Raw genomic sequence first — 25454 nt, 5'->3', positions numbered from 1 at the left:
ACAAGTCTCTCTTAGAGTGTGTTTCCCATCTGTAAAATACAAGTAAGAATTCTTGGGCGCCCACCTCTCAGGACTATTAAGAGAGAGTTTCGGCAATAGTAAACCATTATGGAACGGAGTGCCTCTTTCTAGGAGGTCCTTCCAACCCTCGTTCTCAGTGAGTTTCCCAGGTCAGGCAGAGATAGGGTCTTCCTAGGAGACACAGTCCAGTTCAAAGGACCTGGGAAGCCCCAGCACATCCATGCTGAATGGGCCCAGCCTCATTCACTAAAACCAATGTCCTTACAACCTGTTTTCTGACTACTACACCACCAGGTGTGGGACAAAGAGGTTCATAATTAACTCAAGAACTCATAACTCTCAGGACAAACAACTTGTGGTTGTTGTTCAGTCAACTCCATGATGCCAAGAACCTAGCTATCCAGGGGGTGTTCTTGGCAAGCAAGGATACTGGAGTGATTTGCCATTTCCTTCTCCAGTGGATCCACTCATCCAGGAATGAGTGACTTGTACCACTAAGATAATCGATCCAAGATAATCAATCCACAAGCATCTATTTAATGTTTTATGTGCAATGATGGGCACTGGGGGTCCAAAAACAATTCCAGTAACACATACACAATCAACTAATAGACCAATGAGCATTTATCAAGTACCTACTGTATGCTTCACATCTGAGATACAAAGATAAAAAATAACTGAATTCTGACCCTTGAAGACTTCACATTCTACTGGAGGGAAATAACATATAAAATAAATCAAGCCATTTATTAAACACCTATTGTATATATACATACATATATACAATAGATGTTTAATATATATATAATATATATATATAGTCTCTTTCTTCAGAAAGCCACATGCAATTAGTAACAGCTCACATTTCCATAGATCCTACTGCCCTAAATATTATCTTACTTGAGCCTCATGACAACCCCAAGAGGACGTTGCTATTATTATCCCCATTTTATGGTTAAGGAAACTGAGGCAAACAGAGATTAAGTAACTTGTCCAGGCTCACACTAGTAAATAATAAGTGTCTGAGGTCTTCAGGCCTTCCTGACTTCAGTCCCAGAGCTTTCCAAGCTATCTAAGTGTCACTAGAGGGATAGATCTGAATAGCTGTGCATACATGTATGTCTACTGTGTACATGAAAGCATACAGATGCTTGCAGATGTGTCTCCATACAGTACCTATTTGTCATTGCCTTGGAAGGTTTTCTCTTCTCAGTGGCTCAGGAAGGTGTGTAGCTCCCAGCTGAGAGCCGGATGTTCAATGGTGTAAAGCTTTGGGGTCCGTTAGAGATCTGAGCCCTGATGGTGACCAGCTGTTTAGCCCTAGATGGGTCACTCAGGTTCTCCGAGGCTTCCTCAAGATGGAGATGCGAAGGCTATAAAGTTCTCTGGCTACTTTAAAGCCCCATGTAAATGGCAGTGGCGGTTCCCTTTAGGGCCCCTCAAGCTTCTCAGCTCCCAAAGAACAAAACCAAGGGAAGGGGAGAGTCTAGGCAAAGGTAAGGAACCTCAGAGCTGGCCTCTGGCTCCCCACTGCCAGATCATCTCCACCTAGAGTGAAGGGACAGAAAGATCGTAGCAAGCCTGGGCGTCCAGAGCTCCTGTCCTGCTCCTGACTCTGCCTCTCAATCTCCCAGGAGGCCTTGCCCTCTCTGGACCCGTTTCCTTCTCTTTCCATCCCATCTAACAATTTCACTTTTGGGAGCTCCTCAAACAGGAGTCATTCTGGAAATACTTACGAAGCTTCCATTAGAAGGAACTTCCAATGGAGACTGGAACAACCTCCAGGAAGTGATGCAGAGCGAGAGGAGCAGAACCAGGAGAACATTGTACACAGAGACTAATACACTGTGGTATAATCGAACGTAATGGACTTCTCCATTAGTGGCGGTGTAATGTCCCTGAACAACTTGCAGGGATCCAGGAGAAAAAAACACCATTCATAAGCAAAGGATAAACTATGGGAGTGGAAACACCGAGAAAAAGCAGCTGCCTGAATACAGAGGTTGAGGGGACATGACAGAGGATAGACTCTAAATGAACACTCTAATGCAAATACTATCAACAAAGCAATGGGTTCAAATCAAGAAAACATCTAATGCCCAGTGGACTTACGCGTTGGCTATGGGGGGTGGGGGGGGAGGAAAAGAAAATGATCTATGTCTTTAATGAATAATGCTTGGAAATGATCAAATAAAATATATTTAAAAAAATAAAAAATAAAAAAATATAATTAAAAAAAAGACAAAAAAAGAAGGAACTTCCATTGAGCTCAGCATTTATTAAGGACCTGCTGTATTCTAAAGCTACAAAGAAAAAATGGAAATGGCCTTTTCTCTCAAAGAGCTTCCATTCGTCTTAACCCAATTCGACGTGCATTTAGTAAGCACCGACTGTGTGCAGGAATCCTCTGCCAGGTGCTGGGGAGACCCTCAATGAGCAGAGGAAGCAATGGGTAGACAGATAAGGATAGGTAAAATGCATAGTCAATAAAATTGGAACTAAGCGTTTTGGGGATGGGAGCAGGGCAAAGAGAGGAGCTGGAAGAAAAGGAGTCTTTAAGGAGATGGCACCTGAGCCGAGTCTCAGAGGCAAACAACTCACAGCTCTCTCACCCTCGAGGCAGCCAAAGGCAACAAAGGCCTTGAGATGTCTTGGCTTTCTCTTCTCGCCGAACCAATGCCAGCTGGCTGGGCATTGCCCAGGAGGTGTCACCAAGCAGCTGGCTCGATCTCTGACTAGAGCTTCCCCAAGTCAAAACCAACAGCCACGTCTACAGCCAGCAGGCCCACCAGATAGTCAGGGCCATGTCAGGGTCTGAGAGCAACCTCGCTTCCTGCCACCAGTCCCACCCCGTCAACAGACTCAGCTCCGATATTTGGCTAAAATCTTCTTAATTCAGATGCAACTTTTTCCAGAGGAGTCTCTGATGAGAGATGAGTGATCCTGGCTCTGACACGGAAAAGATTTGTGGCCTTGGACACATCATTTTCTCTCTCCATGCCTCAGTTTACTTCTTAGCAATAGGATGGTGTTGAACTCAATAATCTGGAAGGCCCCTTCCAGGACTATGGCCTGTGAATATGATTTATGAGCAGTACAAGGGCTGGTGGGTTTAATAAGAAGGGGGGAAGGGGAGGAAGAGGAGCCACACTTAGGAATGTCTATTCATATTTACTTAAGACACCAAAGTTTCTATCTGAAGCCCTTCTCTCACAATAGCCCACGATAGTGATAAATAGTACAGCTGCTATTGTCCCTTTTAGGCTGTCTGGTGGTACAGTAGGTAGACCTCTAGGCTTGAAGTTGCTTCAGTCATATCTGATTATTCGTAGCCCATTTGGGGTTTTCTTGGCAAAGACACTGGAGTACTTCACCATTTTCTTCTTTGGCTTATTTGACAAATGAGGAAACCAAGATCAAAAGTGACTTGCCCAAGGTCATAAAGCTAGTAAAGTATCTGAGGCAGGATTTGAACTCTAGAAGAGAAATCTTCTTGACTCCAGACCTAGAGCTCTATCCACTGGGCCAAGTAGCTGGCACATAGTAGGGACGTATTACATATTTGTTTCCTTTTTTTCCTTCCTTCTTTTACCAGATGAGAAAAATGAGCCTCCGAAGGGTCCAATGACTTGCGGAGAGGCACACAGCTAAGGAGCTTCAGAGCCGGGCTTTGAACTCTGGTCTTTCCTCACTCCAAGTTCAGCCCACTGTGAACTCCATCACCTCCTCCATCAACTTTGTTAAAGAACGAGTCTTCATAGTAGCTCTTATTTGTATGGTGCCTTGGGGACTGCAGGGCCCTTTACAGGCATTATCTCATTCCACGCTAATGATTTCCTTTGTCCCTGGAGGCCATGGTTGGGCTGGACCAACTTGGATTGGAGCAGAAGATGCAGAAGACAGTCTGTGGCACACTCAGTCTTCATGCGAACTTAGCCAGCTTGGTATTGCCTCTTCGCCACCTTCCATCCCCACCTCCAGGGTTTTGTGTCCCTGGGACGCTACCCGCAGGAGAGGGCCCGGCACTGTAAAACTGGGTCCTGTGCCCAATCCTAGACATACAGAGCTTGAAGGCACTTGAGAGTTCACTTAGTCCAACCTCATCATTTTCAAATCCAGTCAAGGCCAAGGCAGGTAATGAGTTGCCTGGAGTCATGAAGCTATTAAGTAGGAACATAGCATTATGGATATAGAGTTGGAAGAGACCCAAGAGGTCATTTAGTCCAACCTGTCACGTACCGGGAAGAATGTTCCGTCTACCCTTGATCTTAGCTTAAAGGGAGGGAGAAGCGATACATTTGTCCCTGCTCTTCTCTGCCTCTTGGAACTAACTCCATGCCCAGGTCAGCTGAAGTCCTTCCTCCTCCATGACTCCATCCCTGATAACTCCAGGCACCATTTTCTTTTTCCCTTTCTGGCTATGCGCAGCTCTGCTTCCCAATTGCTTCCATGTGTAGATGCTCACACGCATTGAATAAATCTTCTCTTCCCAGATGAATCATTTGGTCCTTGACTTCCTGTCTCATGTATCTTCTCCATCCCCACCAACACTCCAGTCAAGTGCACCACTATGCCAAATTTATGTTGGAAAGCTGAGTCTGAGTTCTTGGAGAATTTTTCATTGGGGTGCAAGAAAAAAGGTTCAGGGGCAATGTGAAACAGTAGAAAGAGCACTGGTTCCTCCAGAATCAGAGGTCCTGGGTTCGAATTTGGCTTCAGATACTTTTTAGCTGTATGACCTTGGACAAGTCACTTAACTCCCATTGACTAGTCCTTACCTTTTTTCTGCATTGGAACCAATACACAGCATTGATTCTAAGACAGAAGATAAGGGTTTAAAAAATAGGATAAATAAGAGGATTGAACTTTAAAGTCTCAAGGATCCTTTTCAGTCCTAAATCTGAAACCTTTCAATACTACTTAATACTATATGACTTCAGGCAACTCATTACTTTTTCTTGGACTCAGTTTCCTCATCTGGAAGATGATGAGGTTGGACTAAATGACCTCTGGTTCTCTTCCAACTCTACATTCATAATGTTATATTCCTACCTAATAGCTTCATGACTTCAGGAAACTCATTATCTGCCTTGGCCTTGGATAGATGTAGAAGATGATGAGAGTGGACTAAGTGAACCCCTTGAGTGCCTTCAAGCTCTATGTATAGGATCCTGTGGGCACAGGATACAATACCGTGCACTCTCCTAAATGTGGAGAGGCTCAGGGTCACAGTGGCCCCCAGGATGATGACTTTCATTTTGTTTGGCCGTCATGACGTGAGAGGAATGGAGCTGTAATCTGTTTCAGTGGAGAAGGCATCCATATGGATGAACTGAAGAACTTTCATGAAGAAGTGGGCTCGTCCTTGTTCTGCTTGTCCCTGGATGTCAGAACCAGGACTACTGGGTGGAAGTTATGAACAGTAAAACTTGGGTTAAAGGGTCAGAAAACCAAAACAATTCTATCTCTCTGAAAGTGGAGACGGCTATATGGGAAAATAATGGGTAACTAAGTATCAGGTATATCATAGAGATAATCACTTTTCAGGCATGGAGTGGACCAGTTTGGAATTTCTGTTGTGTTCCTGAATTATCCTTCATCAAGCTGGAGACAGCACCAAGAGCCGAGGGCAGTAGGTATCAGAAAACTGGAGAAATGGAGCCAGGCCCAAAGACAGGAAATCTAGGGTTCAAATCTGGACCTCAGACACTTTCTAGCTGTGGGCCCCTGACCAAGTCACTCAACCCCAATCGTGTATCCCTTACTGCTCTTCTACCCTGGAATCAATATTTAGAATTGATTGTAAGGCAGAAGGGAAGGGAAGAAAGCAAGGAAGGAAGGAAGGAAGGAAGGGAAGGAAGGAAGGAAGGAAGGAAGGAAGGAAGGAAGGAAGGAAGGAAGGAAGGAAGGAAGGAGGAAAGGAAAGGAAGGAAGGAAGGAGGGAAGGAGGAAAGGAAGGAGGAAAGGAAAGGAAGGAAGAAAGGAGGGAAGGAGGAAAGGAAAGGAAGGAAGGAAGGAGGGAAGGAGGAAAGGAAAGGAAGGAAGAAGGAGGGAAGGAGGAAAGGAAAGGAAGGAAGGAAGGAGGGAAGGAGGAAAGGAAAGGAAGGAAGGAAGAAAGAAAGGAGGGAAGGAGGAAAGGAAAGGAAGGAAGAAAGGAGGGAAGGAGAAAAGGAAGGAGGAAAGGAAAGGAAGGAAGAAAGGAGGGAAGGAGGAAAGGAAAGGAAGGAAGGAAGGAGGGAAGGAGGAAAGGAAGGAGGAAAGGAAAGGAAGGAAGAAAGGAGGGAAGGAGGAAAGGAAAGGAAGGAAGGAAGGAAGGAAGGAAGGAAGGAAGGAAGGAAGGAAGGAAGGAAGGAAGGAAGGAAGGAAGGAGGGAAGGAGGAAAGGAAGGAAGGAAGGAAGGAAGGAAGGAAGGAAGGAAGGAAGGAGGAAAGAAAGAAAGGAAGAAAGAAAGAAAGAAAGAAAGAAAGAAAGAAAGAAAGAAAGAAAGAAAGAAAGAAAGAAAGAAAGAAAGAAAGAAAGAAAGAAAGAAAGAAAGAAAGAAAGAAAGAAAGAAAGAAGGAAGGAAAGGAAGGAAGGAAGGAAGGAAGGAAGGAAGGAAGGAAGGAAGGAAGGAAGGAAGGAAGGAAGGAAGGAAGGAAGGAAGGAAGGAAGGAAGGAAGGAAGGAAGGAAGGAAAGGAAGGAAGAAGAAAAGGAGGAAGGAGAGGGAGGGAGGAACCAAACAAATTAATGATTAAGAGAAGAAAAAGCACTAGCAAATATGAGGAACCAAGGTTTTCCTCATCTTGATTACCTGTACTTTCTCTTGTATGTATGTAGCTTGTACATTCAAAGCTAAATGTTTTCTTCCCATTAGACAATGAGCTCCTTCTGAGCAGGGACTGTATTTTACCAATCTGTGTTCTCAGAGCTGAGCAGTGTGCCTGGAACACAGTAGGTCCTCCATAAATTGACCCAGAGGGAATTGGTGTGGGAGGTGACCTCCAGGCTGAGTTCTGGAGGAGGCTGGACAGGCTCAGAGGCCAAGGTGAGGAGCTGGGTTCCTGGCAGGGGCTTTCTTCTCTCTTCTCTTGGGACATTCAGAAGTCTTTGGAATCCCTGCAGTCCCTGGTGCTGAGCCCTCTCACCTCCATCCCCACAAAGCACACTCAGCCACTGGCAGGAGAATCCCTCCACCTCATCCCAGATCGCATAGCCGTTGGGGCGGGACTCTTTGGCTCTGGGGGAATTACAGCCAGGCTCTGGTGCATAGACAGCCCCCAACCCTTCCCAGGCCCATCAGCTTCAGAAACAACCTGACTTTCACTAAGGGCCCGTCATCTCTCCCTTAAACCAGCTCAGCTTTCTCAGCTTCTCTCCTGCACATCCTCGGCTTCTGCCCAAGACCCCCCAGAAATGAGCCCGTCCCTGGCAGCTTTGGGTTTGCAGTGGCCACTGTCAGAGTGATGTTCTGAAACTGCTAGGCACAAACCCTCCCTCTGTAACCCTCTGGATGTCCCTCCTGTCTCACACTGGAATGTGTGTGTGTGTTTGTAGATTTAAATGATGCTGCATATGCCTGTGCGTGTACTGAATGGAGATCCTCTGATCTAATGAGATCATATATGTAAAGTGTCTTGCACCCTCGAAATCACTCTGGAGAGATGAATCATCACAATTAGTATTATTATTCATGTTGCCCCTTTCACCTGTTTTGATAGCGTCCAAATGGATTGAAGAGCCAGACCTAGTCAGGAAGATCTGAGTTCAAATCCAACCTTAGACATTTACTAGTTGGGTGACCCTGGGCAAGTCACTTAACCCTCTGCTTGCCCACTCCCCTGGAGAAGGAAATGGCAAACCACTCCAGTCTCTTTGCCAAGAAAACACCCCATGGCTATTATTGATGTTCTATGGTCCACTGGGTCATGAAGAGTCGGGCATGACTGAATGACTGAACAGCAACAATGACAACAAACAGAAATAATTCCTGGACATGTCACTTATTTTTGTTCAGTCACGTCTGACTTGTGAACCGATTTGGGGTTTTCTTGGCAAAGACACTGTAGCGGCTTGCCACATCCTTCTCCAGATCATTTTACAGATGAGGAAATTCAGATGGCCAGAAACGAAGAAACTTACAGATAAGGTCAATAGAGTTAAGTGACTTGCCCAGGGTCACACAGCTATTAAGTGTCTGAGGCTGGATTTAAATGCAGGAAGTTGAATCTTCCTGAAACTCTATCCACTGTACCATCTGGCTGCCCCCTATCTTCTTCTTCTTCTTCTTTTAGATTTCATGTGCTATAGACTACTGTTCAGGTGGCTTTTTTTTTAACTTTCACCTTCCATCTTAGAATCAATATTGTGTATGGCTCCAAGGCAGAAGAGTGGTAAGGGCTAGGCAATGGGGGTCAAGTGACTTGCCCAGGGTCACACAGCTGGGAAGTGTCTGAGGTCAAATTTGAACCAGGACTTCTCATCTCTGGGCCTGACTCTCAATCCATTGAGCTACCCATCTGTCCCCTCAGATGCTTTTATCAGAATACAGTGTCCAGGTGGCAGGCTCATCATCGGGCACAGTGACATCAGCCTCAGGACATCTCCAGAAGCAAAGGATGGGGCACAGATGATGATTTCCTGGAGCTTGCCTAGAAGTCAGCAGAACTAATGCTTGGAGTGTGGAAGGATCCCAGAACATCAGTGCTAAAAGGATCCTCCAAGACCATCTAATAGTGGTATATACAGCAGAAAAAGCAATGCTTTTGGAGCGCAGGCAAAACTCACCTACTGTCTGGGTGACAGACATCGGGCAATCTGGGCTTCAGCCTCCTTCTCCCTAAAATGAGAGGTTTCTCAGAGCCCTCGAAGCTCCAATTAGGAACCAGCCATTTTACAGAGGAGAAAACTGAGGCTCAGAAAAGGGGAAGAGTGACTTCTCCAAGGTCACCCCATTCATTCATTCAGCATTCAGTAATCACCAGGTGTAAGAATAACCCAAGTTCCTGCCCTCAGACTTTATTCTCCATGCAACTGGATTATGTATGTGTAGATTTGCAGCCTGCATCATGTCTCTGTGTCACATATCTGCATATATAAACCCACATGCACATATGTGTGTATACAGTATGTTCGCATGTATATCGATAACTGTTTCCTTGGTAATCCAATGCACTTTATTTTAGGCATCTAAACACACTCGCAAGGGGAGGGAGGGGGAAGAGAGAGAGAGAGAGAGAGAGAGAGAGAGAGAGAGAGAGAGAGAGAGAGAGAGAGAGAGAGAGAGAGAGAGAGAGAGAGAGAGAGAGAGAGAGAGAGAGAGAGAGAGAGAGAGAGAGAGAGAGAGAGAGAGAGAGAGAGAGAGAGAGAGAGAGAGAGAGAGAGAGAGAGAGAGAGAGAGAATCTATTGAAACCTAAGCTCCCTGGCTGCTAAACTGATCCCAGGACCTAGTTCTTCTCCTGGTCTCAGCCCAATGCTGCCTCCCTCTACACCTGCCTCGTGATCCTCCACGCACGGGGGACCACGTCTTCCTGCTGCCTCAAGCTCATCGATCCGGCTGAGAACATGTGAGCGCTGATGGGCGTGGGAGGGAGGAACGCGAGGTGTGGGGCTTGTAACACTAGGAGTATGCTTTTGAGATTAGGCTTAATCCTGGGATGGCTTGGTTAATCGAGCCCTGAAAGGGCCCTGGTTCGGCTCCCCACCCCACCGCCCTAGCCTCCCCCTACCCCTCAGTTTCCTAAAGCAGAGGAGAAAATGGGGGGCCTCTTTGGGAAAATTCGAGGATGATAAGCGAGGTTTCCATGCCATTTCCTGGAAGGAGATTAATCATGGGGAGTTCTCCATCCCCCACCTCCCCCTCCTACACACACAGGCGCGCGCGCGCGCCCTCCATCCGTGGACACACGAAATATTGGCACCAGGTACTGAAATCTGCTGGAAAATATTTCTCCAAAGTCCAGGGCCCAGCACTTGAATGAGTGTGTGGCCGCTCATTGGCTGACCGGCCCGGCTTCTGATTGGCTCCCGATCCCGGGGAGCGATAAGAGCGGCTATAAATTCCCTGGGTGCCGCTCTCGAGCCCCCAGTTTTGTCCAAGCCAGAGGTGCCAGCGCCTCCAGCCTCCGCGCAGTGGCTGCAGCGCCTGTGAGCTCGCCGCCAGCAGCCTGTCCAGCTCCCCGCCTCAGCCTGCAAACGCATCCAGATCCACGTCTTCTCTCAAGCCGGGAGAGACCGGGAGGAAAGGAGGGGGGAGGAGGAGGAGGAGAAGGAGGGAAGGGGGGACAGGGGGAAAAACCCGGACAACTTAGCGGAAACTTCTCAGAGAATGCTCCACAACTCCGCCGTGCTGCTGGTGCTGGTGATCGGCGCTTCCGCAGCCACCGAAGCGGAGCAGAATGACTCGGTGAGCCCCAGGAAGACCCGGGTGGCAGCTCAGAGCTCAGGTAAGCGGCCGGCCAGGCACCTCGTTTGCCGTAGCCCCTCCCTGCCCCCTCCCCCGCCCTGCGTGCCCTGGCTCTCCTCGCTCACTGTCTGCGGCTGCCGGTGCCGGCCGGCAAGCTTGGGGCTGCGAAACGTGCTTCCTCCATGCCCGACGGCCCTACGGCGGCGGCGGGGGTAATCCAATAGCCCCAGGAAACGGACCGCCTTTGTCTAGCGAATTTCAATGCGACTGACAGAGAAGCCGGGGAGGAGGCGAGCCCCGGGCCGAGGGGGGATTTCGTTGCATAAGCCTCTCGGGCTGATCGCCTGTTATCTGGCACGTACCCGGCTGGGAGGAGGGCTGGGGAGGGGGCGTGGGGAGCGTTTCCAGGCACGCTCTCTGCGCTTCGCCGGGACTGCCTCTGAAGGTGAGACCTCGACAGGCTGATGCAACCCAAGCCCCTCTCTGGAGGGAAAAAAAAAAAAGCACTTGGCATCCTGGGCCTTGCGGAGAGCACATGCTAAAATGGGCAGGAAAAAAATAAATAAATAAACCCCTTGAAGCCTTCGGAGTGACGATGGTGGGTCATCGAGGCTGAATTCAAAGAGAAGCACATTCCCTCTCCCCAGCCCTCGTATAGAAACAGTCGAGCATCACATGACTGAGAAACCCTTGAATTTTTTTTCTTTTTCCTCCCCCCCCCCCCCCAAACTGCAGCTATTTCTCTGAGTGAAAGGGCTCTCCAGCCCTGGCTTCCGAAGCAGGCACTTGCTCCTTGCCTTTGTCTCTAAAGGGTTAAGGGTCACTAGAAGTCGGCGTGGACGCCGCTCCACACCCTCGTTCCCTTTAGGTACCCGAGCACCCTGGCCTCCGGGAAATCCTCCACCCCCAGTCCCCCTCCCCTCCCGGAGAGTCGAGCCCAAGCCCCTCATTTCCCAGATAAAGAAACTGAGACTCCATGCTGGGAAGTGACTCGCTCAAGGTCACCGAGGGAGTGAGCTTCCCAGCTTGGGTTCAAATTAGACTTCTGCGATTCCCGAGCCAGCCGGCCTCCCCCCAAGCTCAGCACGGATGCAGAATTGGGGATTTCGAGCTAGAATAGGTCCGGAGACGGCATCATCTAACATCTAACACTGCTATTGCAGAGGAGAAAACTGATGCCTAGAAAGGGAAAAGCATCCCAGGCTTAGAGATTTCGATCTGGAGGGGAACTCGGATCATCTAGGCTGACCCCTTTAGGACAGGTGAAATGACTTGCTCCAAATCACCTAGCTAATTAGTGGCAGGATTTGAACCCAGATCTCACAGCTAGTAGGTGGCGGAGGCCGGATTTGAACCGAAGACGCCCTGCTGACGGCAGGTGCCAGATGGGTAGCTTCTCCCCAGAATCTGCCCTGCTTCCTCCTTCCCAGAGGACCCCGGTGATTTTTCTTCCCCCCTCCCCCCTCCTCCACCGAAGAGTAGTAGGTCTCTGGGCAATGGTCCCATTTCCTTTTGTATTTCGGTTGCTATAGAAATTCAACGATTCCCTCCCCACTCCAGCCTGCCTAAGACAATAGCAGCTCTAATGCATATTAAAACTGCTGCGAGCAAAGTTATAATTTGAACCCGTGGAAATCTATAATTAGGGAAATGACTTGTAGCATCCCAGAGGCTGGGGAGGGGGTGGGGCGGGGAAGCCCAACCGAACCCGGGAAGCTTTTGATCTCCGGGGAGAATCCTGTGGAATGAAGGCTGCGGAGAGCACTTAGCTGAGCTGCCTGCCAGAACGCGGCCCCCCTCCCCCTCCCCCCTCCCCCTCCCCTTCTGGAGGGGAAAAATTACTTTTATGGGAGATCTTATCCAGAATGCAAAGCCCTCCTGCAAGTTCTCAGCTTGCGGCTTTCTCCGGCTTGCACTCATTACTCCACACCTGCGTTCCTCCCAAATCAGGTTTAGAGTGGCTTCAGGGAGAGGAAGAGAAGCTGAATGAATGAATGAATGAATGAATGAATGAATGAATGAATGAATGAATGAATGAATGAGGGGGTGCTTGTTACTCGGAGCCGGAGTCCTTCTTGGGGGGCCGAGCGAAGGCTCCCAGCAGCTAGCAGCTAGCTCCATTTTCTCTCCAAGCGGGGCTCCGGGGATCCGTCCCAGGTGAGCACACAGAATCGTTTTCTGCCCAGTGGCCAGAGGGAGCCCCATTGGGAGATTCCCGGCAGCTAGTCAAGCCCTTGATCTGAGAGAGGAGAAATTGGAGTCCAGAGCCTGGGGAGCGATTGGTCCCAGGTCCAAAGCAAGAATCCGTATAGAGATATTCAGGCTCCAAAGCCTTTCTTTCTTTCCCCTCCTTCCTCCCTTCCATCAAGAAGACCTGGGTTCAGATTCTGCCCTCTTGCACTTAATTTACAGGCTGCCAGTGTCCCGGTAAGACTCAAGTCCCAGAGGAGTTCCTGATTCCCATCAATGAAATCAGAGATTGGGGCTTTTCTTCTGAAGCATGTTCTTGAATAGGCTCTAGAGCCAAACTGACCAGTTTCCTTCCTCCTCCTTCTTACCTAAGTGCAAGCACTGGGCTGCTTTCTGAGCCCAGGCTGGCAACTTAGAAGGCCTCCTAATGCCTTATTCAAACAAAGAGAAGGGAGACACTGTGGGATGGTGGAATGATCACAGACTCTTGTGTCAGTGGACCTGGGTTCAAAGTCTACCTCAGACTGTTCCCTTCCTATGTGACCTTGGGCAAGTCACTTCATCTTCTTGGGAATCCCTTTCTTCTGATGTGGAATGGATTTGTTTAATGGCCTCAGAAATTCCATTCAGCCTAAGGCACCAGCAGTGGTGTAGATAATAACTACTAACAATTGGGCAAAGTTCTTTCTTCCCAACAGCTCAGTGAGCTAGGGAGTGTGGATAGTATTATTACCCCATTCACAGATGAACAAACTGAGGTTCAGAAAAGGTGCTGTAGATTACTTGGCCAAAGGGGTACAGCTGGTGTATGTATCTTCTGACTCAAGAACCCAAGGTTCTTTGAGGGGGGAGGGAGGCTACCCCCCTCCTTTCCTCTGTGGAATTAAACATGTGCCACAGTTGGAAAAGGCTTTGATTGGGGATCAGAGAACCTGAGTTCAGATTCTGGCTCTGCATCATGTCCTTGGATGACCTTGGACTAGGTCACCTGTGGGCTTCTCATAGGTCCTTGGAGGCCATCCATTCGGATCCTTTCACTTTAGAGGTAGAGAAAGGAATTGCCGGAGGTCAACCTAGCTGGTGATGTCTGACATGGAATCTGAGTCCTCCTGACCTTCTTGACCCCCAAGCCCAGGGACCTGGTACCCTCTGAGGTCCCCTGTAGGCCAGCATCTGGGCTTTTCTTTTCTGTGGCATTCCAATGAGGAGCTATGGACCCTTGCTCTCTTTTGTATTCCTTCTCCCCTTCTTCCCATGATGATATAGCTGATTTATCTCTGGGGTTCATCCCAGAGGCATGGACTGAACCTGGAATCGAGAAGACCTGAGTTCAAATATGACCTCAAGACATGTATTAGCTGTGTGACCCTGGCTAAGACATTTCTGTTTGCCTCAGTTTCTTCATCTGTAAAATAGGAAAATAATAGCACCTACCTCTCTGGGTTGTTTTAAGGGTGAGAAGAGCTAATATTTGTGAAAATGCTTTAAAATAATTATTCCCTTCCCATTGCTTTCCCATACCATGGACTCCCTCCCTAAGATACCTGCCAGACTCCACCTCCAGAGGCTTCATTTGTCCCACCAGTGTGCCCAGGCTGAATCCCTCCCCCTGCCCCACTGATCCATGCTTTTTCCTCCTCTTTTCAGCTGAAGTGATCCGATGCCTCAACACTGCTCTGCAGGTGGGCTGTGGGGCTTTTGCGTGCCTGGAAAATACGACCTGTGACACAGATGGGATGTATGACATCTGTAAATCCTTCCTATACAGTGCTGCGAAATTTGATACTCAGGTAAGGAGGCTTGGGGAAGAAGGGTCCCCTCATTTTAGGGCGTGGAGGCAAATGGTCCAATCAAGGAACGGAGGCTGCCTTCCCTTAGCCCTTTCCCCTACCCAAGCCCTTTTGGCACAAGGGTTTGACTCTACCCTCCACTGCTGTATCATGGCACAGTAGAAAGGGCTGTATTGGGAATGAGAGCATCAAAGGCTACTTCTGCTACTCTTTCTGAAGCTCAGTTTCCTATTCTGTAATATTGAGGGGGAGAGGAGGGGAATTCTGACCTCTCGGGTCCCTTCCAGCTCTAAACAGATGGTGGGATGGCATTAAGGGAGCAAGTTCTAAGCCTATGAACTTTCAAAAGAGCTTTTCTCCTGGGGAGAAGAACTGGGTCCTGGGCAGTTTTCGCTCTCAGAAGTGATGGGTTTCTTTCCTTGCAGGGATCTTGAATGGCTTCTGAAGTCTTCCTTTCTCATGCCAATTCAAGGGGATTGGGGGCAGGGGAGTGGGGGGACTAGAGTAGGCGCATTAAAAATTCCTGTGAGTCCTTCTATGGGTTCAGATGGCTCACTGCCAGCATCATCATGTCCATGGGCCCTGGAGGGTATTGCTTTAGTAGGATGGGGACACGGTAAGGAGACTGAGGCAGGAGAGCCCTGGAGGCCCCTTTGGCCACTTTGCTTGGCCAAGGTCACCCAGCTACCAAGGGTCAGAGGAAGATTCTAAGCTAAGTTTTCCAGGTTCAGCATTTTATCCCCATCTGGCTGTGGTTTAGTCATTTTTTTAGTCACATCCAATTCTTTGTGACCCCTTTGAGGTTTCCTTGGCAATGAGACTGGAGTAGTTTGTCATTTCCTTCTCCAGCTCATTTTACAGATGAGGAAACTGAGGCCATCAGGGTTAAGCAACTTGCCAAGGGTCACACAGCTAGGAAGAACCTAAGGCTGGATTTGAGCTTAGGAAGACTCCAAGCTTGGTGCTCTTTCCACTGTGCCACCTAGCTAACCGCCACTTGGCTGTCTGTCTCTTAATAATGAGGCAGCAAGGTGATGCTATGAATAGAGAGCTGACCCTGGAGGAAGAGCTCAATTCAAAAGCAATTCCAGACTTTTACTCACTGTGTGATCCTGGGCAAATCATTCAAATAACCTGTGCCTTAGTTTCCTCCTCCGTAAAATGGAGATAATAATAGCACCTACACCCCGAGGTGGTTATGAGGATCAAACGAGAAGATATCTGTAGAAAGCTTTGCAGACCTTGAAAGGCCATACTAATGATAGCTGTTATTAATAATCATTCCTTCCCAGAATGCCAGGAGGACTTTGTTAAGTAGACAGAGATACAGAAGGGTCCGCTATGGTGGGACAAAGGGATTCAGTGAAACCTGAGCCCCTAGAAGGGATGCTTATTGAATGGCCCTGGAGTCAGAGGACCCAGGTTCAAATTGTTCCACTGCTAAGTCCCTATATGCTCATGAGCAAGTTTCCCCACCTCCCTGAGACTCAGTTTCCTCACCAGTCAAATCAAGAGTTTGGGCAAGGAGACCCACCAGCTTGGGTCATAAAATTCTTCCTCTGGATTATTGCCAAGTGCTCTCTGCTTCCAGCCTCTCCCTTCTCCAGTCTTGCCTCCATACAGCTGCTAAAGTGGCATTCCTAAAGCAAAGGTCTCCTGCTCTCTCCTTCTCAAGAAGGCTCAGGGGCTCCCTATTGCCTTTAGGATTGAAAGCCCTTCACAACCTGACTCCAGGCAGATTTTACAGCCCCTGAAGTCCAGCCAAAATGGCCATCTTGCTTTTCTTCACAGCAGAAGCCATTTCCCATTTCATTGTCTTTGCTGAGCTGGTCCCCAATACGTGAAATATATACCTTCCTCCCCTTTTCCTTGTAGGATCCCTGACTTCCTTCAAGGCTCAGCTCAAGGACCAATCTTACTCCATAAGGGTCGCTCCTCATTTCCAGCCCTTGTCCTATGCCCTTGCCAATTGTTGGCATCCTCTAAACGTGCTTCAAATGTATTTTCGAATTATTTGCTGTTATCTATGTTGTATCTCTCCACCTCCCACAATGCCTTGTAAACAGTAGGTGCTTACTAAATGCTTATGGAGTGGAATGATCCCAGCCTATGCTAAATCTCTCTTTTCCCCATGGACTTTCCAGGGAAAGGCCTTCGTTAAAGAAAGTCTGAAGTGTATCGCCAACGGCATATCGTCCAAGGTCTTCTTGGCCATTAGAAGATGCTCCACCTTCCAGCGGATGATCTCAGATGTACAAGAGGAGTGTTACCGCAAGCTGGACATCTGCGACGTGGCCAAGAGGAATCCGGAAGCCATCACTGAAGTGGTCCAGCTGCCCAGTCACTATTCCAACAGGTGCGCCATGACTCCTTAAGCCAAAGTGAGGAGGGAGGGTTGGAGGGAAGAGACACCATTGACAAAGGGCAAGACCAGAATTCTGTGCTGAGCCTTCCGCCAACTGGCAGGCAGTTTGGGGCTGACCATTCCTGAAGCTTGCACTGCATGTAGGATGCATGTCTTACCAGGGAGTGACCCTAGAACTCATCCAGTCCAACCCCCTCCTTTTTCAGAGGAGAAAAGTAAGACCTGGACAAGTAAAGTGACTTGCAAAATGGAGCAATGGGTAGAGCATCCAAATCCAGCCTCACACATTGACCATGTGACCCTGGACACATCACCTACACTCTCTCTGCCTCAGTTTCCTCAGTTGGCCAAGGCCCTCCTCCCTCTTTGGGCCCCACTTTTCCCATCTGTTTACTGGCCTTTGAGCTCCAGCTCAAGTCCCAGACTCAGTATCTATGTACTGTCTGACCACAGGCAAGTTGCTTAACCTCTCTGAGCAAATTGTGGGGTGTGGGGTCCTTTCTAGATCTGTGATCCTGAGATTGTTTCCATTTTAAAGGGGAAGAACATGGGTCATGGAGAGGTAAATGTAGATATTTACCCAGAATGGGAAACTGAGCTAAGGGTTTTCTGACTCCAAGCTCAGCTGCTAATAATAGGCATTTAATTTATGTCATAGTTCATTTTTGCCAAGTACTTTATGTCACAACAAGCCTGAGACAGGGGTGCTTTTACTGCCCCCATTTTACAGTCTCAGAGAGTTCCTATGGGTCAAAAAACTAACCAGTCTCAAAGGTAGGATTTGAACCCAAGTCTTCCTACTGCTAACTGCTACACTGCATGGGGTAAGAGAGTCTGAAGCCAGTCCTGAGAATTCTACCCTGAATCTCACCCGGAATCAACACATACACTCTCTCTCTGTCTCTCTTTCTCTTTCTCTGACTCTGTCTCTGTGTCTCTGACTCTCTCTCTCTCTCTCTCTCTCTCTCTCTCTCTCTCTCTCTCTCTCTCTCTCTCTGTCTCTCTCTGTCTCTCTGTCTCTCTCCCTCCCTCTCCCTCTCCTCTCCTTCTTGTTCCTCTTCTGTTGCCTGTCAGCTCATCAGTCTAAAGCTGCCAAGGACCCCTAGAGCCATCTAGTTCACCCTTTCCATTTTACAGATGAGGAGACTGAAGCCAAGGGGAGGGTCAGTCATTTACCCAAAGTAGGTAACTGGCAGCCCTGGGATTTGAACCCAGCTTCTGTGGGGCAGGTCTCCGTGAAGCCAGAGTTGGCATTCGAAGCCCCCCATTTTCAAAGAACCCTTTTTTTCCCAGTGCTTTTGTTGGAACCAGCTAATTTTATGACTGTTTAGAAGGGCAGAGTTTTCCGGTTCCTTGCCGGGCTGCCCTGCGCTCGCCGAGATCTCGGCTCCCCTGAAACATCCTGCTTTCCCAGCCCAATCTCAGCACAGACACACACACAGCCTGTGCCAGTTGGCACGCAGGCAGAAAAGGAAGTAGTTAACAGTCCATTCCACTTTCCTGTGACTTATCTGAAGTCAGGTGGGGGAGGAGAGGCAGAGCCTCCCCCAGCAGCCCACCCTGCCCAGGCAGCAGGGCCAGGCAGGGGAGGGCAGGTGCCCACCCCGTGGGCTGAGCCCAGCCAGAGGGAGCCTTTGGCCGCCACCAAAGGCACCCAGCTGGGGCTGTCAGGGAAGGCAGCGGAGGGTCAGGGAGCTCCAGAGCCAGTGCGTGTCACCGATGACGCTTCCCACCTCTCTGGTGCATGGACAGGGGACAGGAAACAGGAGAATAATATTGATCGAGGGAAACAAAGGGCTATTTATAAATCTTCACACACTGAGTTCCTAAGCAGCATGGACTCCGGGCCGAAAGGAGCCCAAGCCTGGGCTCAGATTGAAACTTGTGTTCTCGTGAGAAAGTTGGGAGCGACTCTTTACCAAGCCCGGGGGAGCTAACCCTTCATGGTGGACTTGTCACAGGAGAGGAAGAGAATTCGAACCAGGATCTTCCTCCCCAGGGGCTCCTCTTTACTCAAGGCTCCATTCCTTTAGACTGACGGGAGCCACACACACTAACCCCTTGAGACCCTAACCCTTTAAAGCGTGTAACAGGCTTTTTGCATACATTGGGAGTCTGCATGTTCCAGACACTAAAATGTGTCAGGAGATCTGTGTTCAGATCCTGCCTCAGCCACTTTCTCCCTCTGTAATTTTGGCAAGCCATTTAGCCCTGTTCCTCATCCAGCTCTAAATTAATGACCTTTGGGGCTTTACAACGTACCAGTGAGGAAGGGTCTCAAAGTGTTCTTCTCCCCATTTTATAGATGGTGAAACTAAGGCTAACAGGCTTTTTGCATACATTGGGAGTCTGTATGTTCCAGACACTAAAATGTGTCAGGAGATCTGTGTTCAGATCCTGCCTTGGCCACTTTCTCCCTCTGTAATTTTGGCAAGCCATTTAGCCCTGTTCCTCATCCAGCTCTAAATTAATGACCTTTGGGGCTTTACAACGTACCAGTGAGGAAGGGTCTCAAAGTGTTCTTCCCATTTTATAGATGGTGAAACTAAGGCTCTGGGACCGTTTTTTGCCTTTCTTTGTATTGCCAGCTCTTAGCACAGTGTGTTCTGGAGAATGATGGTCTTGGAATCAGGAGAACCTGAGTTTGAATGCTGCCTCAGATGCCAGCTGTGTGGCCCTGGGCAAGTTGCATCACTTCTGCTTGCATCAGTTTCCTTACCTGTAAAATGGGACAGTAATAGTCCCAAGATTGTCGAGTCTCAAACAATAAAGCGCTTAAAAGGGCTGTGTTGGCCCACCTTGGGATTCAGTGGTTACCACCATTCTTGACACTTAATAGGTGCCTACAAGGGCTTCTGGACTTCACTCGAAGGCTGCCAAGGGGTCAGGGCTGGTGACCTCTTTTGTCTTTCTCTGGTCTTGGAAAGCAGCTCAGATTGCCATGTGCTGTGCTAGGTGTAAGGATAATGGGTCACAGACCTGGAAATAGGAGGCTTCTCGTAGAACCTCCAGGTGAAGAAAATGAGGTCCAGAGAGGTTGTGATTTGCCTGAGATTAGATAGATAGTAAACATCAATCAGGATTTGAACCCAGATCCTCTTTATCTATAAGAAATAGTGGGTTTGGACAAGGGGACCAAGGTCATCATTGGGTAGATGTCCCCAAGAAGAAACAGAACAGCAATGGCTAGGCAATGGGGATGAAGTGACTTGCCCAGGGTCACACAACTACTGCATGTCTGAGGCTGGATTTGTATACTGCACCAGCCCAGGGAATCGAATTCGATTCTCCCAATTCCAAAGCTTTCCATTCTCCAGTGGAGTCCTCTCACCACCTCCCTGGAGCCTTTGATGAGTCGTTGGCCATCCCTGCCGCCCTCCTCTGCGGCCTTAGTTATGAGAATCGCCTTCTTCTCTCCTGCAGGTACTACAACAGACTTGTCCGTAGCCTGTTGGAGTGTGACGAGAGGACGGTGAGCAAAATCAAGGACAGCCTGATGGAGAAGATCGGCCCCAACATGGCCAGTCTCTTCCAGCTGTTGCAGACGGACCACTGTGCCCAAGCACAGCCCCGGGCCGACTTCAACAGAAGGCGAGTCGCCGAGCCTCAGAAGCTCAAAATCTTCTTCAAGAGCCTCCGAGGTGAGGGCGCCACCCCCTCCTACACCAAGCGCACTTCGGCCGAGAGCGAGTAACCGAGGCAGGGGCGTGCGGCCCCCCTGCCAAGCTATTCGTTTTAGGGGAGATGATGTGCCCGTCCTGAGTGTACTGTGCCTCCTTTCTCCTTTCATTCTGTCACCTTTTTCATTTCAAAGTAGTTCCTATTTTCTGCCCTCCTTTCCCTCCCACCCCCAAGCCCTTAGAGACAACTGCATGCAACAAGACTTCTGTGTCCCGTGTCCCACCATTGCAAAGGCCACGTCCCGAGCATTGAACAGCCTCTTCCCCGATGGAGACCGCCCTGGTCCGTGCCCTTCCCCAAACGCCCTCCGACCCCTGCGTCCACCCGTGCTGTCCCCCGTGGAAGGTGTGGAGCCCCCTAGAGTAGTCGTCCCCCGAGGCTTAGAGGCCCGTCTCGCCCACGCCGAGAGATGCCCAATGGAGTTCGTTCGTGTTATGAATCTGTGCTGGCCATGGACGAATATGAATGTTGTGCTTTCAGTCTGTGGGTCCCCGGCGACCTTGCTTCCTTCTGTATTTGGGCTCGAGCCTCATTCTCCGGCCGGCCCGTCACGTTGTGCATTTCCATAGAGAATCAGACTCCTCTCTCCACGTACTGTAACCGCTCAGAGCTTTAAAAGTCTCTTGAACAATTGTCTTAAAAACTAGCATATCTTAAGGTCTAACTGTGGAATGTAAAGAGCTGAGGACTTACACCCTGTAAATAAATACCAGAGAAGGCTGCTCGCCCGAGCGGCAAGTAATAATAACTTTATTGCCTAGAGATTTAGCCTCATGACGTAGCTTTGTTTTTTTCTCTTCTGGGAATAGTCACTTATCTCATGACAAGAAGATAAAGACGTACTCTTTGTGGCCTTTTCCCCCCTCTTTAATTGTAACGAAGGGGGCAGACGTAGCTTCCCTCTGCCTCGGAAGCCGAGTTGGGCTCCTCTTAAACTGGGTTGGCATTTCTGCAGCCTGGGCAAGGATTCAGCCTCCTCGTTAGACCCCCTCAGACCTAAGGCTGCTCACTTAAATCTGGCAAGGAGGCGACTGTCCACCATACTCGGCGAGGGGAGGCAAACTGGATCAGTGTGTTCCCCTGTCTTAGCAATTGTAGCTATTGGGCAGACCACCCCCGTGGCAAGAGGCTGGTGAGGGCATGAGACAAGTAGCTCATCATTCTCTCTTCTGAAGGGCAAGGGGCTGACAGGGCTCAAATCATCCTGAGCCATCCGGCGTTAATGGAAGTCTCTGGTCTTTTCCATCGTCTATTCGTTATCACATCACCGGCCCTCGCCAGATGGCTGACAGGGGATGGCATTGTGGCTTTGCAGGGAGAGAAAGATAGAGATAAAGATATAAAATCCCCAAACCAGAGCTGATAGCTTCATCAGTTTACTCCCAAGGCTTCCGTATCATGAGGAACTTCTCGATCTATGTCCAGAAATTTCTCCAGGCCACTGTCCTTGACCACGGCAGTCCTTCCCAGGCATGGCTGCCCATAGGTCAGGCCTTCGAAACTTGCTTATTGGTGCTTCATTCTCCCTGAAATAGATGCAGGAGCTGACCCCATCTGATAGATTCCCAAAGAGAGAAGGGACAAGGGCAGAAGAGCTCTCTAGCAAAAGAGAAAGCAATACAACCAACCTTACCACAAAGCCTTTAAACTAATCACTTGCTGCCAAGGTACCCAAAGCAGCCGTGTGAATGTTGCTGCCCCTCCTCCTCCCCCCAGCCTGCTTCCCCCAATCCCCCATGAAGCCCATCCTTGGGGCACTCGGCAATGAGCTGAGCCTGTTGACCAGAAGGGTCACCTCCAGCTCTCCACTCCCAAAGAAATGGGCACTGCGTCATCTTTTTTGGACATTGGGTGAACCATAGTCTGGGTCCCCCTTGATCAGGTAGGGTCGACTTCTCTAAACAAGAAAAGCTAATGGCTCGTGTGTCCATATCCACACTAGCCATCCCACTGAGCTAGGATCCCAATGGGACAATTGGGATTTAGTGAAATCACCGGGGAATGTCTTACATCAGTCATGGGAATTCTTTCTTTTTGCTGTGGTTCCTTCACACCCCCTCTAAAAAAAAAAAATATATATATATATATATGCATATATGTATATATGTGTGTATATATGTATATATACATATGTGTACATATATAATTTATGTATTTATGGAAAGAAGCAATTCTTATGTATCAATTTTCTTTTTTTGCTTCTCCCCTCTGTTCTTGCTCCTCCCCGTCTCCTCCATACCTACTGTTCCAAAGTTTTTGTCTTGCATTCCCTGCCCAGAGTGATTTGAGGGCAGATCTCAACCTGTCTGCATGATTCTTCTCTTGTGATCTGGTTGCACTTTAGAAAATTTTGTGCCATTATATTTACATTAATGTATTTATAATTTAAATATTTAGGGGGTTGGGGCTGAGTACTGGAATAAACAGTGAGCATATCTGGCATATGTCATTATTTATTGTTGAATTACATTTTAAGCTCCATGTGCATATAAAGGTTATTAAAACATATCATGGTAATGAGAGATGCAAGTTATTTTCTTTGCTTATTTTTATAATTAAAAGATACCATAGCCTAATATGAAGTGAATTCCTTCTGAGACAAAAAAAAATAAAGTGTTAAGTTTTATTTGTTGCCCTCTTTGGTGTCTTTAATTGTTTTTCTTGACATTTTCCCATGGAATGATTTGAAGAGTGTCCTCGACTTCATCCCATAGGCATCCGTGAGCCAGCTTTGGTGATCTAAAAGGGGGTGACTCTCAAGTCTTGTTCTTGGGGCATCTTAGCTTTGTAAAGAAGCATTCTGGAGGGGTCTTTCCTAGGGGAAGTTAAACGTTGGGGGAAATGAATGAATGAATGAATGAATGATTTCTTGGTCCTTTCTCTGTAGCTTTGCCCCTCACCTATGTGACCTTGGTCAATTCCTCTAGACCTCAGTTTCTTCCTCTGTAAAACACGGAAGTGGAGACAGATTGTCTTGAAAGTTCCTTCTATCTTTAAATATGAGCCAGGAATCCCTCTTCAAATTACATTCTGCTCTACACACTTTTCTGATCCACCAGGATTAACAACGAATACAAGGGTTGCCACCTATAGGCAGAAAATATATTACATGTTTTATGGTGATGGCTACAAACTCTGGTTTTTCTACAAAGTCGCCACAACTCCCCAGCTTAGGTGTGATTGTTAGGGGAATCGCTTCACGCCCCATCTCCATGAACATGGGCATCTAGTTACAAGTAAGGGAAGTCATTCCTTTTCTATAAAATGAAAGCTTTGTCCCACTTCTCTCTAAGGTTCCGACCGGCTCTAATCTGTGATCCTGTAGATGGATCAATTCTTTTCAATCCTCAAACTAGGCTATTTAGGTCAGAAGAAATCTGTGAGTAAAAGGCAGGCATCTCATTTTATTATCACAGAATCTCTGAGTTGGAATGATCCTTAGTGATCAGCCAGTCCAACTCCTACCAAAAGCCATGGGCTCAGAGCTAGGAAGACCTGAGTTCAAAACCTAATCATACTAGCATTTAAATAATGCTTTAAGACTTACAAAGTGCTTTACAAATATGATCTCATTTGATCCTCAAAAAAATTCTTGAGAGGCAGGTGCTATTATCGACTCCATTTTACAGATGAGGGAACTGAGGTAGTCATAGAGGAAATGACTTGGCCAGGGTCACATAGAAAGTGTCTGAGACAGGAATCGAACTTAGGTCATCCTGATTTGTCCACTGAGCTATCTAGCCTTCTCAAACACAGCTGTGGGGCTCTGAGCAAATCACTAAAACCCTTATCTGCTTACAGGTATGGGGATAATAATAGTACTTACATAACATATGTCAGGCAATAAACATTTGTTAAGCACCTACTATGTGCTGGGCACTATGCTAAGCCCTGGGGATTCAAATCAAATACAAATAAAAAGTTTCTTCCCTCAAGTAGTTTATAATCTAACAAGGAAGATAAAGAAAGCTGGCAATCCAGGCTGGTGAAGGTAAAAGAAGGGCTGGGGAAGTCCAAAAGAAGTTTGTGAATCTTAAAGTATTACATAATTGTTGATCATCCAGCCATTGTTAGAGACAGTATGCTGCTAAAGGTGCAGTGGACAGAGTGCTCAGGGAGACCCCCTCTTCCTGATCTGAGATCTGAGGAGAACAGAATACCATGGGACCATTGGCTCCTTTTTCCTGAGATGTCCCTCTTGATGCAGTCTGAGATCTCACTGACTTTGAGGGGCTGACAGATCGTGCCATTGACCCAACTGAAGTATGAAATTCAGTAACCTCTTGATCTTGAAGATCTCCAGATCTTCTTCAAAGGACCTATTGTCCAGGCAGGTCTTTTTGATACTCAAACTGGGCTAGTAGGTCAGAAGAAATCTGTAAAAATCCTCATCATAATAGGAGCCTCTGATGGATCAATTCATGCTGGATCCTATCTGGGAGGGACCTCAGAGGTCATCTAATCTAATCTAATCCCCTCATTTTATAGATGGAGCAATCAGAACATAGTGTGAAAGAGAATTCTTTACTCTATTATCTATCCTGAGTTAACACTAACTTAAGTACCCCTACTTAGTACCTCACTAGACTGAAGACAGGATTAGCTGCCCCTTGTCTACTTTTTAATTGAATCAACAAAAGATTAAACACACTACTTAGTACTAGGTGAGAAGCTAGGAAGGTACTTAAAGAATTTACACCCTTAGAAATGCAATCAAATTAGGAAACTGTGAACCTTTTTGATTCAATGAACTGGGAATTTGGGAATCTTTTTTATGAGAACTTAACCTTCAGAAGGTGAGAAGTTGATACTACAAACACTGCCCAGGTGTTAGACTATTTTGAAACTGTGATTGGCCCCTGTGAAGAGGGGAAGGGATAAGAAGTCACCATAAAAACAAGCCCCAAACTCCTTGTCTTTGAGAAGATAGTTTGAAGAGATTGTCTTCTGGAGATTGTCTTAGATTGTCTTCGAGGGAGCTTTGCTGGAGATTATGGCTTGAAACGTGTGCTCAGAGTTCAGCT

The 25454-nt window shown here is 47.9% G+C and overlaps 1 protein-coding gene across 1 annotated transcript; it reads left to right on the top strand.

Annotated features, from left to right (window-relative positions):
• Positions 1 to 10076: 10076 nt before the first annotated feature.
• LOC130456856 (stanniocalcin-1) lies at positions 10077 to 23062 on the top strand. Its single transcript, XM_056814418.1, has 4 exons — positions 10077 to 10444; positions 14242 to 14384; positions 16529 to 16740; positions 20173 to 23062. Exons 1-4 carry the CDS (start codon positions 10327 to 10329, stop codon positions 20441 to 20443), a joined length of 744 nt encoding a protein of 247 aa, XP_056670396.1. The 5' UTR covers positions 10077 to 10326; the 3' UTR covers positions 20444 to 23062.
• The last annotated feature ends 2392 nt before the right edge of the window (positions 23063 to 25454 follow it).

The sequence above is a fragment of the Monodelphis domestica genome, chromosome 1 (genome assembly GCF_027887165.1).
Source record: "Monodelphis domestica isolate mMonDom1 chromosome 1, mMonDom1.pri, whole genome shotgun sequence".
NCBI lineage: Eukaryota > Metazoa > Chordata > Mammalia > Didelphimorphia > Didelphidae > Monodelphis > Monodelphis domestica.
Note: the sequence above shows the minus strand (reverse complement) of the source record. Positions and strands in the feature narration are given on the sequence as shown.